We start from the raw sequence: 16332 nt of genomic DNA, 5'->3' as shown, positions 1-16332 counted from the left end.
CACTCCAGTTTGAGAGAGTTGGTCATTAACCAGGTAGTGTGAGAGTTGGTCATTAACCAGGTAGTGTGAGAGTTGGTCATTAACCAGGTCCTGAGAGGTCAGCTTGTGTGTTTGGAACACACCGGAACATTTGCACCCACTAGGCCAGCGTTTTTTCAACCTTTTTTTGGAGCCCAGGCACATTTTTTTTCATTGAAAACCAACAGTAGAAAACATTGAAAAATGATATTGACAAAAAGTGTTGGATAAGAATTCAAACCATGACCAAGCATGCATGACTATAGCTCTTGTCTCAAGGTACTGTCACTTATATGGAGTTTTTTGCTGTTTTCCTGTGTGTAGTGTTTAAGTGCTTGTCTTGGCTTTTTCTCTTGTTTTGGTATTTTCCTGTAGCAGTTTCATGTCTTCCTTTGAGCGACATTTCCCGCATCTACTTTGTTTTAGCAATCAAGAATATTTCAGTTGTTTTTATCCTTCTTTATGTGGACATTGTTGATTGTCATGTCATGTTCGGATGTACTTTGTCTTTGCTCCGCAGTCTTTGCTGTCGTCCAGAATTCTGTTTTTGTTTATTTTGCAACTAGTTCAGTTTTAGTTTGCTTCAATGGGGCGGTATAGCTCGGTTGGTAGAGTGGCCGTGCCAGCAACTTGAGGGTTCCAGGTTCGATCCCCGCTTCCGCCATTCTAGTCACTGCCGTTGTGTCCTTGGGCAAGACACTTTACCCGCCTGCTCCCAGTGCCAGTCTAGTCCATAGTGGATCTAACATAATAGTGAGAGTCCAGTCCATAGTGGATCTAGCCTAATATTGTGAGAGTACAGTCTATAGTGCAGGGGTGTCAAAGTCAAATGGACGGAGGGCCAAATAAAAAATTTAGCTACAAGCCGAGGGCCGGACTGTTCGAATGTTCATTGAAAAATTTTTAAATGACGCATATAGTCTAGTGAACCTAATTGAACCTACTGAAAACCTAACAAATATATTCCAATATGATCAGATAAATAAAGCAATATTTTCTTATGGCTCTGTCAGTAATCTTTAATTTTCAACAGACACAAAAGACAAATTTCCTTTATATAAAAATCCCCATAACATGAACATTAAATGAAAGAAACCGGTATTCAAGGCACCATCAGTAGCCTATATTTTCTATTTTAGCAAAAGTGGGCTAAATTTACTTCAAAGAAAAAAACAATAATAGCAATTTTCTATCATCCACTCAACTGAAATATTTTTAAAATATAATTAAATTGAAATACAATAAAATAAAGTGCAAAAATCTATAAATCAAAAACAACACTTTGTTTAAGGAGAAGTAACATGCAGTGAAAACAAATATTAAACTTTAACTTTTAAACTTGAATTGAGTAAAAACTCTAAATATGTGATTGCACAGTAATGTTCACATTAAACCCCCCTCCTCCCTCCGTGGGAGGGAGGCGAGTTGGGTGCCCGAAACCCCCCGCTGGTTTCGGCCCGCCCCTTGGCGCGCGTGGCACGGCGGGCTCCGCGACCCGACGGCTGGCCCTCGTGGCTTGACGGCGGGCGCGTCCCGACGGGCCGCGCGTAGGGGTCAAACGCAGAAGTCTCAGGGCCTCGTGGTGAGGGGGTGGCCTGCGGGTTTCGGCCCGCTTGACCCCCCCGCTCCGCTTGGCGCGCGCGGCACATGACGGGTTCCGCCACCGACGCTCGGGCTGCAGCCCGACGGTGGTGCGGGCCCGGCGGTGACGCGCGGTTTGGGGAAACAAAGCAGAAGTCTCAGGGCCTCGGGGCCGGGTTTCGGCCCGCCCCCTTGGCGCGCGTGGCACGGCGGGCTCCGCGACTGACGGCCGGGCTGCAGCCCTTCGGCCGGCAGGCGCGTCCCGGCGGGCCGCTCGCCCCCTTTCGGAACCTTGGACCGGCATCCGCTTGGTGCGTGTAAAAGATCTGCGGTCTAAAAAAAAAAAAAAAAAAAAAAAAAAAAAAAAAAAAGATCTGCGGTCTGCGGGCCGGTTCTAATAATAAATCAAGATCATCCCAAGGGCCGTAAAAAACCTTCTCGCGGGCCGGATATGGCCCGCGGGCCTTGACTCTGACATATGTGCTATAGTGGATCTAACATAATAGTGTGAGAGTCCAGTCCATAGTGGATCTAACATAATAGTGAGAGTCCAGTCCATAGTGGATCTAATATAATAATGTGAGAGTCCAGTCCATAGTGGATCTAACAGAATAGTGTAAGAGTCCAGTCCATAGTGGATCTAACATAATATTGTGAGAGTCCAATCCATAGTGGATCTAACATAATATTGTGAGAGTCCCGTCCAGAGTGGATCTAACATAATATTGTGAGAGTCCAGTCCATAGTAGATCTAACATAATATTGTGAGAGTCCAGTCCATAGTGGATCTAACATAATAGTGAGAGTCCAGTCAATAGTGGATCTAACATATTGTGAGTGTCCAGTCCATAGTGGATCTAAGATAATAGTGTGAGAGTCCAGTCCATAGTGGATCTAACATAATAGTGTGAGAGTCCAGTCCAGAGTGGATCTAACATAATATTGTGAGAGTCCAGTCCATAGTGGGTCTAACATAATATTGTGAGAGTCCAGTCCATAGTGGATCTAACATAATATTGTGAGAGTCCAGTCCATAGTAGATCTAACATAATATTGTGAGAGTCCAGTCCATAGTGGATCTAACATAATAGTGAGAGTCCAGTCAATAGTGGATCCAACATCATATTGTGAGTGTCCAGTCCATAGTGGATCTAAGATAATAGTGTGAGAGTCCAGTCCATAGTGGATCTAACATAATAGTGTGAGAGTCCAGTCCAGAGTGGATCTAACATAATATTGTGAGAGTCCAGTCCATAGTGGATCTAACATAATATTGTGAGAGTCCAGTCCATAGTAGATCTAACATAATATTGTGAGAGTCCAGTCCATAGTGGATCTAACATAATAGTGTAAGAGTCCAGTCCATAGTGGATCTAACATAATAGTTTGAGAGTCCAGTCCATAGTGGATCTAACATAATAGTGTGAGAGTCCAGTCCATAGTGGATCTAACATAATAGTGTGAGAGTCCAGTCCATAGTGGATCTAACATAATAGTTTGAGAGTCCAGTCCATAGTGGATCTAACATAATAGTGTGAGAGTCCAGTCCATAGTGGATCTAACATAATAGTGTGAGAGTCCAGTCCATAGTAGATCTAACATAATATTGTGAGAGTCCAGTCCATAGTGGATCTAACATAATAGTGTGAGAGTCCAGTCCATAGTGGATCTAACATAATAGTGAGAGTCCAGTCCATAGTGGATCTAACATAATAGCGTGAGAGTCCAGTCCATAGTGGACCTAACATAATAGTGTGAGAGTCCAGTCCATAGTGGGGCCAGCAGGAGATCATCTTGAGTGGAGACAAGTCACCATTGGAACATAAAACTAAAGTAACCAAATTGCTTAAACCTCTTCAAATCATTTATAGGACAGCTTTTCTCTTCAGGAGCAAGAACAGGTTTGACATTTGACTTTTAATGACACTCCTAACATCTGTGATCATACAACCTCTCTTCTTACGCAAACACTTCATATGCTATACTCTGCTCGAGCCCTATGCTCTACCATGCTTACTACATGTTGAATATTCATCTTCCATAGTTACTGCATTTAAACTAAGACTTTGCCTTTATATTCCAGACATTTTTGCTTCAGTTCTGACTGGTGGAAACCCTCTTTTGAGTGCGTGCTCTCCTGAGGCCGTTGACTTTCTTGTCTCCATCCAGGCCAGGGTTGCACAGTCTTCTCAGGAGCTCTGCATCACAATGCAACATTACTGCGGGCCTTGAAGGCATCACTGTGTGGGATCATTTTAATATCATTTCTTCGGTAGTACCTTTCACTTCTTGATGGCACGGGCTGACACTTTGTAGGAGGGACACGTACTTCAGACTTCCGTCGTCATCGTTTCCTGAGTAAAAATTAGTTGTACATTTGACCGGTGTGTAGTCATCTTCAAGCATATTTTCTTTGTGGCATTAAAGGCCTACTGAAATTAATTTTTTTTATTTAAACGGGGATAGCAGATCTATTCTATGTGTCATACTTGATCATTTCGCGATATTGCCATATTTTTGCTGAAAGGATTTAGTATAGAACAACGACGATAAAGATCGCAACTTTTGGTATCTGATAACAAAAAGGCTATTGTTTACAATGATGGCCGCATGAAGTGAGAGAGATTCGGACCGAGAAAGCGACGATTTCCCCATTAATTTGAGCGAGGATGAAAGATTTGTGGATGAGGAAAGTGCAAGTGAAGGACTAGTGGGGAGTGGAAGCGATTCAGATAGGGAAGATGCTGTGAGAGCCGGGGGTGACCTGATATTCAGCTGGGAATGACTACAACAGTAAATAAACACAAGACATATATATACTCTATTAGCCACAACACAACCAGGCTTATATTTAATATGCCACAAATTAATCCCGCATAACGAACACCTAGGTGTTTGTTATGCTAGCTCCTAGCTACTAGCTCGAGGTAGTTATAGCAAGCGATCAAATGTTTGGAAGCGTACTCACGGTATCGCGTCTGCGTCTGTTAACGAAGTCAAAGTCCTCCTGGTAAGAGTCTCTGTTGTCCGAGTTCTTCGATCTTGACTGTATCTTTCGGGAATGTAAACAATGAAACACCGACTGTGTTGTGTTGCTGACTTCCCTCGCAAAATACTCCGCTTCGCACTGACTTTCTTCTTTGCTTGCTCAGCTTCTTTCTCCATAATGCAATGAACAAATTGCAACAGATTCACCAACACAGATGTCCAGAATACTGTGGAATAATGATGAAAACAGCTATTTCGTATTGGCTTCAATGGAGAAGCCATACCTGTGTTCTACTGGCTACGTCACGCGCATACGTCATCCTCCGAAGGCTTTTTCAACCGGAAGTGTGGCGGGAAATTTAAAATTGCACTTTATAAGTTAACCCGGCCGTATTGGCATGTGTTGCAATGTTAAGATTTCATCATTGATGTATAAACTATCAGACTGCGTGGTCGGTAGTAGTGGCTTTCAGTAGGCCTTTAAATCTTAAAAAAAAAAAAAAACCTAAAGATGAAAGACTTCAGTCAAAATACAAACCCCAAAACCAGTAAAGTTGGCACATTGTGTAAATGGTAAATAAAAACAGAATACAATGATTTGCAAATCATTTTCAACTTATATTCAATTGAATAGACTGCAAAGACAAGATATTTAACGTTCCAACTGGTAAACTTTTATTTTTTGCAAATATTAGCTCATTTGGAATTTGATGCCTGCAACATGTTTCAAAAAAGACTGAGAAAGTTGAGGAATGCTCATCGAACACTTTTTTGGTGAACAGGCTAATTGGGAACAGGTGGGTGCCATGATTGGCATACTTGCCAACCTTGAGACCTCCGAATTCGGGAGATGGGGGGCGGGGTTGAGGTGGGCGGGGGATGTGGGTTGAGGTGGGCGGGGCAGGGTTTGGTGGTAGCGGGGATGTATATTGTAGCGTCCCGGAAGAGTTAGTGCTGCAAGGGATTCTGGGTATTTGTTCTGTTGTGTTTATGTTGTGCTACGGTGCGGATGTTCTCCCGAAATGTGTTTGTCATTCTTGTTTGGTGTGGGTTCACAGTGTGGCGCATATTTGTAACAGTGTTAAAGTTGTTTATACGGCCACCCTCAGTGTGACCTGTATGGCTGTTGACCAAGTATGACTTGCATTCACTTATGTGTGTGTGAAAGCCGCATATATTATGTGACTGGGCCGGCACGCTGTTTGTATGGAGGAAAAGCGGATGTGACGACAGGTTGTAGAGGACGCTAAAGGCACGCCCCCAATATTGTTGTCCGGGTGGAAATCGGGAGAAATTCGGGAGAATGGTTGCCCCGGGAGATTTTCGGGAGGGGCACTGAAATTCGGGAGTCTCCCGGGAAAATCGGGAGGGTTGGCAAGTATGATGATTGGGTATAAAAGCAGCTTCCATGAAATGCTCAGTCATTCACAAACAAGGACGGGGCGAGGGTCACCACTTTGTCAACAAATGCGTGATCAAATTGTTGAACAGTTTAAGAACAACATTTCTCAACCAGCTATTGCAAGGAATTTAGGGATTTCACCATCTACGGTCCGTAATATCATCAAAAGGTTCTGTCTATCTGTGTTAGCCCTGCGATGAGGTGGCGACTTGTCCAGGGTGTACCCCGCCTTCCGCCCGAATGCAGCTGAGATAGTCTCCAGAATCTGGAGATCACTGCATGTAAGCGATGATATTACGGACCTTCGAGCCCTCAAGGATATCACCACATGGGCTCAGGGACACTTCAGAAAACCACTGTCAGTAACTACAGTTGGTCGCTACATCTGTAAGTGCAAGTTAAAACTCTACCGTGCAAAGCAAAAGCCATTTATCAACAACACCCAGAAACGCCGCCGGCTTCGCTCATCTAATATGGACTGATGCAAAGTGTGAAAGTGTTCTGTGGTTTTTAGGAAACACTCGGTTGCTTTTCCAAACAGGTCTTTAATAGTGAACTGCCGACATGAGAATGCTAAACAGAAAGTGCATCAAGTTCATTGGCTTTGCAAATACACCGAGACAAAGTCCAAGTTCATCGTGTTCTTCATGGTGGTTTTGAAACTGCACCAATTTTTTCAACTAACTTGAAGTGTACATTTTCAGAAGGAACTAGTTCTATTTTTGGCCACAGTAAAACAAAGAAAACAATCTGAAGTTGTCTTTATTTTGGTAGTTATTATGCCAGGAATTTACCAGTCCGGCCCACATAGGAATAGATTTTCCTCCATGCGGTCCCTGAGGTAAAATGAGTTAGACACCCCTGGGTTACATGGTCCCGGATTGTTCTAGGCGCAAAGTTGAAAAGCCAGCATCTGTGATGGTATGGGGGTGTATTAGTGCCCAAGACATGGGTAACTTACCCATCTGTGAAGGCGCCATTAATGCTGAAAGGTACATACAGGTTTTACACACAGGTCGGGCTTATACCGCCACGGGTGAGATGTACCCCCGTGCTACCTGCCGCATTCGGGCAGATGGGGCTCGTAAACCTGGTAAGGCAGCCCATCTAGGAGAAGGAAATCTCCAATCTCAAAACCACCGCTGCCTTGCGGTCAACCCACTCGAGGGTAAGGCTAAGGGAGTAAACCCCGACAGAAAATCAGGAGCCGGAGTCCTGAAGGCGGTTTGACGTTGTAGCGTCATTCCGGCAACTACTGTGGCGTTGCTGGTGCCAAGTTGTATCGACACTCGTTGCTCCCTTGGATCCACCAGCCATGTGGAGAGGGGGGGCTTGCTGTCTGGACAACAGCTTGCCCTCCATAGTTCCATGCCCAGGCCGTGTAGATCCACTGGAGAGGTCCACTGGAGAGGTCACTCCAGCAGATACCAGTTCTAAGCCCATCCGATTGGCGAAAGAAACGGGTCGCAGTGAGACCCACCCCCCTTTTTGGATCTACCCCATCGTCTCCCGAGACGGAAGGATGCCGACGATATACAGGTTTTGGAGCAACATATGTTGCCATCCAAGCAACGTTATCATGGACGCCCCTGCTTATTTCAGCAAGACAATGCCAAGCCACGTGTTACAACAGCGTGGCTTCGTAGTAAAAGAGTGCGGGTACTTTCCTGGCCCGCCTGCAGTCCAGAACTGTCTCCCATTGAAAATGTGTGGCGCATTATGAAGCCTAAAATAGCACAAGGGAGACCCCCGGACTGTTGAACAACTTAAGCTGTACATCAAGCAAGAATGGGAAAGAATTCCACCTGAGAAGCTTCAAAAATGTGTCTCCTCAGTTCCCAAACGTTTACTGAGTGTTGTTAAAAGGAAAGGCCATGTAACACAGTGGTGAACATGCCCTTTCCCAACTACTTTGGCACGTGTTCCAGCCATGAAATTCTAAGTTAATTATTATTTGCAAAAAAATATATAGTTTATGAGTTTGAACATCAAATATGTTGTCTTTGTAGTGCATTCAATTGAATATGGGTTGAAAAGGATTTGCAAATCATTGTATTCCGTTTATATTTACATCTAACACAATTTCCCAACTCATATGGAAATGGGGTTTGTACATATCCATGTTTAGAGTGGCTAGTACTTTTCCTTAGTTTATTCTACCAGTCTCTCTTTGTCTTCAGATTGTCTGTTTAGTGTCTTAAACCATCAGGAATGTGAAATACTACACCCACTGGTTCCTTATCAGTGTTGCGAGGGGGAGATGGGGGTTTTCTTTGTATGAAAAGAGTGGGCTTTTCCGTTGGAACGCCAGATCAACTAAAGTAGCCGAGATGAATGTATTGATTAAGTTGATCTCCTGAAATTTCAGTAAAACTTGAAAATATTCAAATTCTGTCTTGATGGTCCTTCTTACTCAGCATATATGTCATCGAAAGAACTTGGGATTGACCAGTAACTTAGATTCCCTGGGAGGAAGAGCTGGTCCAACGCAACAGGACTCACTACAAACTTGCACAAGGACATAGGACTTAAAGGCCTACTGAAAGCCACTACTACCGACCACGCAGTCTGATAGTTTATATATCAATGATGAAATCTTAACATTGCAACACATGCCAATACGGCCGGGTTAACTTATAAAGTGACATTTAAAATTTCCCGGGAAATATCCGGCTGAAACGTCGCGGTATGATGACGTATGCGCGTGACGTGGTCAGTTTAACGGAAGTTATGGTACCCCGTAGAATCCTATACAAAAAGCTCTGTTTTCATTTCATAATTCCACAGTATTCTGGACATCTTTTGCAATTTGTTTAATGAACAATGAAGGCTGCAAAGAAGAAAGTTGTAGGTGGGATCGGTGTATTAGCAGCGGACTACAGCAACACAACCAGGAGGACTTTGTTGGAGAGCAGACGCGCTAGCCGCGACCTCACCTTGACTTCCTACGTCTCCGGGCCGCCAAACGCATCGGGTGAAGTCCTTCGTCCTTCCGCCGATCGCTGGAACGCAGGTGAGCACGGGTGTTGATGAGCAGATGAGGGCTGGCTGGCGTAGGTGGAGAGCTAATGTTTTTAGCATAGCTCTGTGCGGTCCGGTTGCTAAGTAGGCTTCAATGGCGTCGTTAGCACAGCATTGTTAACCTTCGCCAGCCTGGAAAGCATTAACCGTGTATTTTTTTTTTTTACATGTCCACGGTTTAATAGTATTGTTGATTTTCTATCTATCCTTCCAGTCAGGAGTTTATTTTTTTTTGTTTCTATATGCAGTTAAAGCATGATGCTATCACGTTAGCTCGTAGCTAAAGCGTTTCGCCGATGTATTGTCGTGGAGATAAAAGGCACTGAATGTCCATTTCGCGTTCTCGACTCTCATTTTCAAGAGGATATAGTATCCGAGGTGGTTTAAAATACAAATCCGTGATCCACAATAGAAAAAGGAGAGAGTACATAGTTCTGTGAGGTCCGGTTGCTAAGTTGCTAAATTAGCCTTAGCGTCGTTAGCAACAGCATAGTTAAGCCTTAACAGGCTGAGAATTTTTAACCGTGTAGTTACATGTACATGGTTTGATATTATTGTTGGTCTTCTGTCTATCCTTCCAGTCAGGGGTTTATTTATTTTGTTTCTATCTTCATTTGAGAACGATGCTAACACGTTAGCTCAGTAGCTAAGTGTGTCACCGATGTATTGTCTTGGAGATAAAAGTCACTTTAAATGTCCATTTCGCGTTCTCGACTCTCATTTTCAAGAGGATATAGTATCCGAGGTGGTTTAAAATACAAATCCGTGATCCACAATAGAAAAAGGAGAGAGTGTGGAATCCAATGAGCCAGCTTGTACCTAAGTTACGGTCAGAGCGAAAAAAGATACGTCCATCACTGCCTCTCAAGTCCTTCACTGTAACGTTCCTCATCTACGAATCTTTCATCCTCGCTCAAATTAATGGGGTAATCGTCACTTTCTCGGTCCGAATCTCTCTCGCTCCATTGTAAACAACGGGGAATTGTGAGGAATCCTAGCTCCTGTGACGTCACGCTACTTCCGGTACAGGCAAGGCTTTTTTTTATCAGCGAGCAAAAGTTGCAAACTTTATCGTCGATTTTCTCGACTAAATCCTTTCAGCAAAAATATGGCAATATCGCGAAATGATCAAGTATGACACATAGAATGGATCTGCTATTCCCGTTTAAATAAAAAAAAATCATTTCAGTAGGCCTTTAAGAGTGGACCATGAGGACTCACGACAAACTTGCACGAGGACATAGTGTTGTCTCTCTGCCAGCAGGCTGCTTGCCAGCTCCAGACTGAGCGGTTTGCTTTCCAGGTTGACTACTGCCCCGCTGCGGTTCATTAGGTCCACACAATCTGGATAATACAAAGCATCATGTTAGTCTAATCCTACCATTAAAGTTGTTCAAGCCATGCATATAAAAAGAGGTGTTCTGTTTATGTGGATTATTTTGGCTACAAAACCCAAAAGCAGTGAAGTTGGCACGTTGTGTAAATGGTAAATAAAAACAGAATACAATGATTTGCTCATCCTTTTCAACTTATATTCAATTGAATAGACTGCAAAGACAAGATATTTAACATTCGAACTGGAAAACTTTGGTTATTTTTTGCAAATATTAGCTCATTTGGAATTTGATGCCTGCAACATGTTTCAAAAAAAGCTGGCGCAAGTGGCAAAAAAAAGACTCAAACACTTATTTGGTGAACAGGCAAATTGGGAACAGGTGGGTGCCATGATTGGGTATAAAAGCAGCTTCCATGAAATGCTCAGTCATTCACAAACAAGGACGGGGCGAGGGTCACCACTTTGTCAACAAATGCGTGAGCAAATTGTCCAACAGTTTAAGAACAACATTTCTCAACCAGCTATTGCAAGGAATTTAGGGATTTCACCATCTACGCTCCGTAATATCATCAAAATGTTCAGGGAATCTGGAGAAATCACTGCACGTAAGCGATATTACGGACCTTCGATCCCTCACTGCATCAAAAAGTGACATCAGTGTGTAAAGGATATCACCACATGGGCTCAGGAACACACCAGAAAACCACTCTCAGTAACGACAGTTGGTCGCTACATCTGTGAGTCCAAGTTAAAACTCTACTATGCAAAGCCAAAGCCATTTATCAACAACACCCGGAAACGCCGCCGGCTTCGCTGGGGCCCGAGCTCATCTAAGATGGACTGATGCAAAGTGGAAAACTGTTCTGTGGTCTGACGAGTCCACATTTCAAATTGTTTTTGGAAACTGTGGACGTCGTGTCCTCCGGACCAAAGAGGATAAGAACCATCCGGATTTTTATAGGCGCAACGTTCAAAAACCAGCATCTGTGATGGTAGGGGGGTGTATTAGTGCCCAAGACATGGGTAACTTACACATCTGTGAAGGCGCCATTAATGCTGAAAGGTACATACAGGTTTTGGAGCAACATATGTTGCCATCCAAGCAACGTTATCATGGGCGCCCCTGCTTATTTCAGCAAGACAATGCCAAGCCAAGTGTAGTAAAAGAGTGCGGGTACTAGACTGGCCTGCCTGTAGTCCAGACCTGTCTCCCGTTGAAAATGTGTGGCGCATTATGAAGCCTAAAATAGCACAACGGCGACTGTTGAACCACTTAAGCTGTACATCAAGCAAGAATGGGAAACACTTCAAAAATGTGTCTCCTCAGTTCCCAAACGTTTACTGAGTGTTGTTAAAAGGAAAGGCCATGTAACACAGTGGTAAAAATGCCCCTGTGACAACTTTTTTGCAATGTGTTGCTGCCATTAAATTCTAAGTTAATGATTATATGAGAAAAATAACAAAGTTTACCAGTGTGAACATGAAATATCTTGTCTTTGCAGTCCATTCAATTGAATATAAGTTGAAAAGGATTTGCAAATCATTGTATTCTGTTTTTATTTACCATTTACACAACGTGCCAACTTCACTGCTTTTGTTAGGGAAATATTGCAAACAAATGATGTCACATGAGAGTGTTGTTGATTACCTTTCATATCCACACCGCAGCGCTCTTTCAAATTGTGGACAAAGTGAATTAGCTGGCAGTTGATATTAAACAGTTCCATTTTGCTCTCTGTCAACAAAAAAAAGGGATTATTACAAGCATCATACTTAAACCGATGTGACGTTACTATGCACGGCAAATGTTACACTCAAACTAATTTGTCGGTTAAGTGTGAAATGAAGCCGGTGTGAATATTTCTAACCTCCAAATAGGACCGTGACAAACATTTCTCCCTCTTCTGTTGTCCTCTCGCCGAGTTCCAACCGCTTCTGTTGACGCCCAACTAGCCCGGGCGGTAAAGTAATAAAGCCGCAGATGTCATTAGCGGAGGCTTTTATACTCAATACAAAGACTTAGGCCTGCAAGGGGGAGAGCATGAATGATGTGGAGATGGCACACACACACACGAGCAACTACATCATCAGCGTGTTTTCCTTTAGAAAGTGTAGTCTTGTAAAATGCGTGAAAAGGTTGTTGCTGGTTTCCATGGATCCTTTTTTTTACACACAGACAGAATGGCACATCTTGACTTCATGCCCTCTACTTTGCAGCAAGAAACTATGAATGTCGCCTTTCTACGTGAATAACTTGTTCAGTATTATCCGCCATATTTAAACCAGTTAGAGGCAGCTCAAGGAGAAACCCCCACGTTAGATATCCTGAAAATAGTCTTTACACAGTTTTGTACTTGTAAATGACATAATAAACATTTTTGAGTGGTTTCCATGTGACTTACCCAGGAATTGTAGTGTGTCATGTAACCTAGCTAATTTCGAAAAGGTTATTTTTTTGCAAGATCATTTTAAACCTATTTAACATTTCCAATGCTTTAGATAGATAGATAGTGTGGAGAATGCATATATGTTTAAGAGTTCTTTCTTTATTCATAGTCATGTTTTTAGCAGCTAGTACTTTTCCATTGTATATTCTGTATACCAGTTTCTATTTGTCTACATAGGCCTGTTTAGTGTTTTAGACTTTGGAATGTGCAGAGGATACATCCCCCTCCTTGCCTTACCAGTGTTGGGGAAAGGGGGTTGGAGGGGGGGGGGGGGGGGGGGCATTCCCTGATTTAAGTAGTTTTTTTCCGTTTGAATAATATTCCTATTCTGTCTTGATGGTCCTTCTTACTTAGCATATATGTCATCGAAAGAACTTGGGATTGACCAGTGACTTTAATTTCCTGGGGAGGAAGAGCTGGTCGACGCAACAGTTGATAGTACTTTATTGAGTCCTTCAGGAGAGTTTACCATGAATTGATTACGTGGACCCCGACTTAAACAAGTTGAAAAACGTATTCGGGTGTTACCATTTAGTGGTCAATTGTACGGAATATGTACTGAACTGTGCAATCTACTACTAAAAGTTTAAATTAATCAATCAATCTTTGTCTGCATAGGTCTGTTTAGTGTTTTAGACTTTGGAATGTGCAGAGGATACATCCCCCTCCTTGCCTTATCAGTGTTGGGGAAAGGGGGTGGGAGGGGGGGCATTCCTTGATTTAAGTAGTTTTTTTCCGTTTGAATGTCAGACCATCCCGAGATGACGGTATGACTGTATTGGTCCGGGCTGGTTCTCCTGAAGCTTCAGTAAAACTTGATAATATTCCTATTCTGTCTTGATGGTCCTTCTTACTCAGCATATATGTCATCAAAAGAACCTGGGATTGACCAGTGACTTAAATTCCCTGGGAGGAAGAGCTGGTCGACGCAACAGTTGATAGTACTTTATTGAGTCCTTCAGGAGAGTTTACCATGAATTGATTACGTGGACCCCGACTTAAACAAGTTGAAAAACGTATTCGGGTGTTACCATTTAGTGGTCAATTGTACGGAATATGTACTGAACTGTGCAATCTACTATTAAAAGTTTCAATCAATCAATCAATCTTTGTCTACATAGGTCTGTTTAGTGTTTTAGACTTTGGAATGTGCAGAGGATACATCCCCCTCCTTGCCTTATCAGTGTTGGGGAAAGGGGGTGGGAGGGGGGGCATTCCCTGATTTAAGTAGTTTTTTTCCATTTGAATGTCAGACCATCCCGAGATGACGGTATGACTGTATTGGTCCGGGCTGGTTCTCCTGAAGCTTCAGTAAAACTTGATAATATTCCTATTCTGTCTTGATGGTCCTTCTTACTCAGCATATATGTCATCGAAAGAACTTGGGATTGACCAGTGACTTAAATTCCCTGGGAGGAAGAGCTGGTCGACGCAACAATGGATATTACTTAATTGAGTCCTTCAGGACAGTTTACCATGGATTGATTACGTGGACCCCGACTTGAACAAGTTGAAAAACGTATTCGGGTGTTACCATTTAGTGGTCAATTGTACGGAATATGTACTGAACTGTGCAATCTACTAATAAAAGTTTCAATCAATCAATCAATCAATCAATTCCCTCAGGGAAATTATAAACAGGTTGTCAAATATTACAATTAAACCGTCCATGTTTCTCATTGTACAAAACAAGCTCGGAAAATCAGGATGTAGCTTCCCCAAAATGGCAGCATGTCAAGTAAGCTAGCTATTTTTTTTCAAAAGCTTATTCTGTGCTGATGAATTTCATTTAAACCTATACATTTAAAATGCTTTAATAGAGTGTCAAAGATTAGAATTGAACTGTTCTTACTATATTTCTTGAAGGAAATCATATAAAAACCGGCTTGGAAAATCAAAATGGCAATGCCAAAGTAAGCAAGCTCTTTTCCAAAAGCTTATTTTGAGCAGTTAAAGGTCATTGAAACCCATTTAACGTTTCTAATAGTTTAATAGGGTGTCATATATTACAATTAAACTGTTCTTACTCTATTTCTTGAAGGAATTCGTATAAAACACGCTTGGAAAATTTGGATATGGCTTCCCCAAAATGGCAGTGCATGTGTCAGGTAAGCCAGCTGATTTCCAAAAGCTTAATATTTGCAATTGAATGCCATTTTAAACTTATTTAACATGTCTAATGCTTTAATAGCGGTCAGATATCACAATTCAACTGTTTTAATATATTTCTTGAAGGAATTTATATAAAACAAGCTGGGAAAATCTGGCTGTGACTTCCCCAAAATGGCTATGCCATGTAAGCTATCTGACTTCCAAAAGCTTATTTTCCCCTTTTAAAGGTCATTTATACATATTTAGCATGTATGATGCTTTAAAATGATGTCAACTATTACAATTCAACTGTTATAACTATATTTCTTGAACTAATTTGTATAAAACCATTTGGTTTCCCCAAAATGGCAGCGTTAGCTAAACTACATTAGCGCTTTTCCAAAAGCTTATTTTGTGTCATTAAAGGCCATTTTAAACCTATTCAACTTTTCTAACACTCTAATAGGATGTCAAATATTACAATTAAACTGTTCTTACTATATTTATTGAAGGAATTTATATAGAATAAGCAAAGAAAATCTGGATGTTACCCTTTAAAATGCTATAGAAAGCTTGATTACCGGTATTAGCAAAAATGTTACTAAGCCAGTCAATAAATTTCACCTTTGTAATGATAATAAATCAATACATGTATTTTGTCAAACTGTAATTACATTTGTGGTACTAACCATAAAAAAGTGTCAAGTTGTTATTGTCACATTTTAAAGGCTTTACTCTGAGTGCCTCCCGGATGACAGAGTTTCTCACCCTATCTCTAAGGGCGGAGGAAACTCATTTCGGCCCCTTGTACCCGTGATCTTGTCCTTTCGGTCATAACCCAAAGCTCATGACCATAGGTGAGGATGGGAATGTAGATCGACCGGTAAATTGAGAGCTTTGCCTTCCGGCTCAGCTCCTTCTTCACCACAGGATCGATACAGCGTCCGCATTACTGAAGACGCTACACTGATCCGCCTGTCAATCTCACGATCCACTCTTCCCTCACTCGTGAACAAGACTCCTAGGTACTTGAACTCCTCCACTTGGGGCAGGGTCTCCGCCCCAACCCGGAGATGGCACTCCACCCTTTTCCGGGCGAGAACCATGGACTCGGACTTCACACTCGATCCAGTGAGAGCTGAAGATCCTGGCCAGATGAAGCCATCAGGACCACATCATCTGCAAAAAGCAAAAGACCTAATCCTGCAGCCACCAAACCGGATCCCCTCAACGCCTTGACTGTGCCTAGAAATTATGTCCATAAAAGCTATGAACAGAAAGGGCAGCCTCGGCGGAGTCCAACCCTCACTGGAAACGTGTCCGACTTACTGCCGGCAATGCGGATTGCGGGCAGCGATATTTTTACCCCAAATAGGTGAAACTACATAATCTCCCACGGCACACCAGACTGTTGTATCTCACGGCACACACAGTGGTTGAAAAACACT

At 42.5% G+C, this 16332-nt stretch overlaps 1 protein-coding gene across 1 annotated transcript; it reads right to left on the bottom strand.

Annotated features, from left to right (window-relative positions):
* Nucleotides 1-3517: 3517 nt before the first annotated feature.
* LOC133652611 (uncharacterized protein C22orf15-like) lies at nucleotides 3518-15839 on the bottom strand. Its single transcript, XM_062051557.1, has 6 exons — nucleotides 15574-15839; nucleotides 12215-12371; nucleotides 11995-12081; nucleotides 10232-10354; nucleotides 3879-3953; nucleotides 3518-3797 (listed from the first exon to the last, which is right to left on the bottom strand). Exons 2-6 carry the CDS (start codon nucleotides 12237-12239, stop codon nucleotides 3694-3696), a joined length of 414 nt encoding a protein of 137 aa, XP_061907541.1. The 5' UTR covers nucleotides 12240-12371; nucleotides 15574-15839; the 3' UTR covers nucleotides 3518-3693.
* Between the last annotated feature and the right edge of the window lie 493 nt (nucleotides 15840-16332).

Source organism: Entelurus aequoreus, linkage group LG06 (assembly GCF_033978785.1).
Source record: "Entelurus aequoreus isolate RoL-2023_Sb linkage group LG06, RoL_Eaeq_v1.1, whole genome shotgun sequence".
Classification (NCBI taxonomy): domain Eukaryota; kingdom Metazoa; phylum Chordata; class Actinopteri; order Syngnathiformes; family Syngnathidae; genus Entelurus; species Entelurus aequoreus.
This window is presented reverse-complemented; position numbering and strand designations above follow the sequence as displayed.